At 38.6% G+C, this 2,879-nt stretch overlaps 1 protein-coding gene across 1 annotated transcript; it reads left to right on the top strand.

Annotated features, from left to right (window-relative positions):
• Nucleotides 1-262: 262 nt before the first annotated feature.
• Nucleotides 263-1,230, top strand: Cpr100A (Cuticular protein 100A). The gene has a single exon (XM_077428032.1). It carries the CDS (start codon nucleotides 312-314, stop codon nucleotides 1,149-1,151), a length of 840 nt encoding a protein of 279 aa, XP_077284158.1. The 5' UTR covers nucleotides 263-311; the 3' UTR covers nucleotides 1,152-1,230.
• The last annotated feature ends 1,649 nt before the right edge of the window (nucleotides 1,231-2,879 follow it).

The following is a 2,879-nucleotide window of genomic DNA, read 5'->3' as shown; positions in this document are numbered from 1 at the left end:
AATATCGATTTCTCATATGGAGGCTGGAATTTCTTCCGTCGGATTCGACCTCAATTTATCGAGCAGCTCGGGCACACACATCTACAACATTTCGGATGATCAAAGAAGGGTATACGGCACGTGATTTGACAGCAGTAGCGGAAGGATAACACTCAGGTGAAATCAGGATTTTGGCGGTCAACTTCGCCTCCTCTGCTCCCGCCATCGATGGAGCTCAAGGCTGTGGGCGCCAATATAAAAGGTGGCGCCACTCCCTGAACGCCAGTCACTCACTTCTAGCGGGCCAACAAGCATTATACAACCCCATAACAATGTTCAGGCTTGTGTGTCTTTGCGCCCTCGTGGCCCTAGCAGCCTCCCAAGAAAGGGTAGCCAAAGCCGCCCGCTACAACGACGACCCTAGAAACGCAGCCATCCTTAGCGAACAACGCTACCAGAGTGGAGACGGTACTTTCGGTGCCGCCTACACCCAAGAAGATGGTGTGGACTTCAAGGAAGAGAGTGACGCAGCCGGAAACAGGAAAGGATCTTACTCCTACGTAGATCCTTCCGGACAGAGGAGGACCATCTCTTACACAGCTGGAAAGAACGGATTCGTAGCTACCGGAGATCATCTTCCCCAAGGACCAGCAGGCCCAGCAGCTCAAGTAGCTCCAGCACCCAGATACCAATCAGCTCAAGCTCCCAGCTACCAAGCGGCTCCCAGCTACCAAGCAGCTCCTGCCCCAAGGTACGAGACTGCCCCTCAGCAGTTCAGCCGCCCATCCAACCCCAACGAAGATGATGGTCAATACTACCCAGAGTTGTACGAACGTGAAAACTCTGCAGCTCCAGCTCGCGCTCAATACTCTGCTCCAGCTCCTCAACCACAATACCGTGCTCCTCAACAACAACAACAACCACAATACAGCGGAGTTCAACAGCAACAATACTCAGCTCCTCAACCTCAACCACAATACAGCCAGCCCAAATACACTGCTCCTCAACAACAATTCAGCGGAGTCCAAAGAGCAGCTGCCCCAGCTCCTCAACAATACTTCACCCCACAAGAAGACAGAACCCAAGCCCCAAGCAGATTCTTCCCACCGGGCCAGCTCGATTTGAACAGATCGCCCGATGGCTACAGCTACAGCTTCAGCAGCAAAGTTTAGATTATATTATAAATTACTAACTATATCAAAACGACTGTGACCATTAATGTAAAAATTAAATAAATTATTATTTAAGACACAACTAAAAAAAAAATCAAAAACGCATTTCTTTTCATTTCCAAACATTTATAATGCAAGGTCGATCGATTTGCACCTATATTTTTTATCGAACCGGTTGACATTTAACAGTCCAGTGACCACAGAACTGTTTCAATGTCAGTATCTAGATCAGGTTTGTCGACATCACGCGTGTTCACTTCCTCATATGTTACATATTACACATTCAAACATTTCGAACAACTTTTCACTGTCTCGCAAATAAATTACATGCATCGCGATCAAGGTTATATACCTCCCATAGTACGAATTCCACTCAATTTGTAAATAATATTATAATTTGCTCAATTTGGAATTGGAATTTACAACCACTAGACACGGTGGCACAATGTCATATTCCAATTGCGTATACTAAATATGCGTAACGCGGGTGTATTGCATCAATTAAATATATTATTATCATTTAAAACATATTCAATATTCTAATGTAAACTTTTCCAACCGTGTCAATACTATTCAGTGAATTAAAACAGGATATGGAATAGGATTTTTCAACAATAGAATGACTATATGATTTCGGATAGATAAAAAAAGAACTGTTATATAATTTCGTACCGTTTTTTAAAAATATGCTTGAACATTTTATTCTTAGAATACAAGTGGAAAGGAACACGTGTAAGAATAATATACATTTATATAAAAAAACAATTATTAAATCAATTTATTTTTTTATTTTAATGGTACCAATCGCACATATGTATAAATGGGACAGGTGAATTTGTACCAATTAAAAATAAAGCATGATATGTAAATGAGATAATTGGGCTTTTAAATTAATGTTAAAATATATGCACATAATATTATAGAATTGTATCAATATGGTTTAAAATAAATTAGACTGATAATTTTAAACTTGTAAACTTTATGAGAAATTTAGAAAATTTTATATTTATACGTAAAACATATAATATACATATGTACATATAATAAAATTTTTAATATTCATACATATAATTAAAATAATATTTAAATGTACATCAATATGAAATGATCCTTTTAGGTTTAAAATTAATCATTTTATATGTGCATATTAATCACATTTATATGTGCATATTAATATACACATAATATGTATATTATTTGGTAGTATGGAATATGTACAATAATTTTCAGGAATCATCGTTTTGACGTATGTAATTCATTAGTTGCAATTAAATTACGCAATAAAAGATGTACAGGCTTAAATATACAATGTGTTAGATTGTATCGATTCAAACAGCAAATTGCAGTTAGTTCGTGAACTGCCTAATAAATGCGATTACATTCGGAGCACTTTTGATTAGTATGAGTTAGGCGCTATCGGTGAAAGCAACATTGCGCAGTATTAATCCAGTTATATCATCACCTCCAAATCGGATCGAAACAATCACATCGACAGTTTCCAAACTCGGAAATGCACCTCAGAGACAACGATAACTCAATTTGACAATAGGGGAAGTGCAACCGTACGGAATTGCACAACACCGAAACTGCACCGTTACCTATAATTTTACAAAAGCGCGCGAAAATTAGTATTCAAAGCGGGCTGGCGATGTAAATTTCGGACGATTAGTATGTAAGCACGCGTTAACTCGATCTGTTTAGTAGCGAAAGCGATTTTGCAAATATTGC

The sequence above is a fragment of the Arctopsyche grandis genome, chromosome 3 (assembly GCF_051622035.1).
Source record: "Arctopsyche grandis isolate Sample6627 chromosome 3, ASM5162203v2, whole genome shotgun sequence".
In the NCBI taxonomy this organism is placed as follows: domain Eukaryota; kingdom Metazoa; phylum Arthropoda; class Insecta; order Trichoptera; family Hydropsychidae; genus Arctopsyche; species Arctopsyche grandis.
The sequence above is the reverse complement of the archived record's forward strand: the minus strand, read 5'-3'. Positions and strand labels throughout refer to the sequence as shown.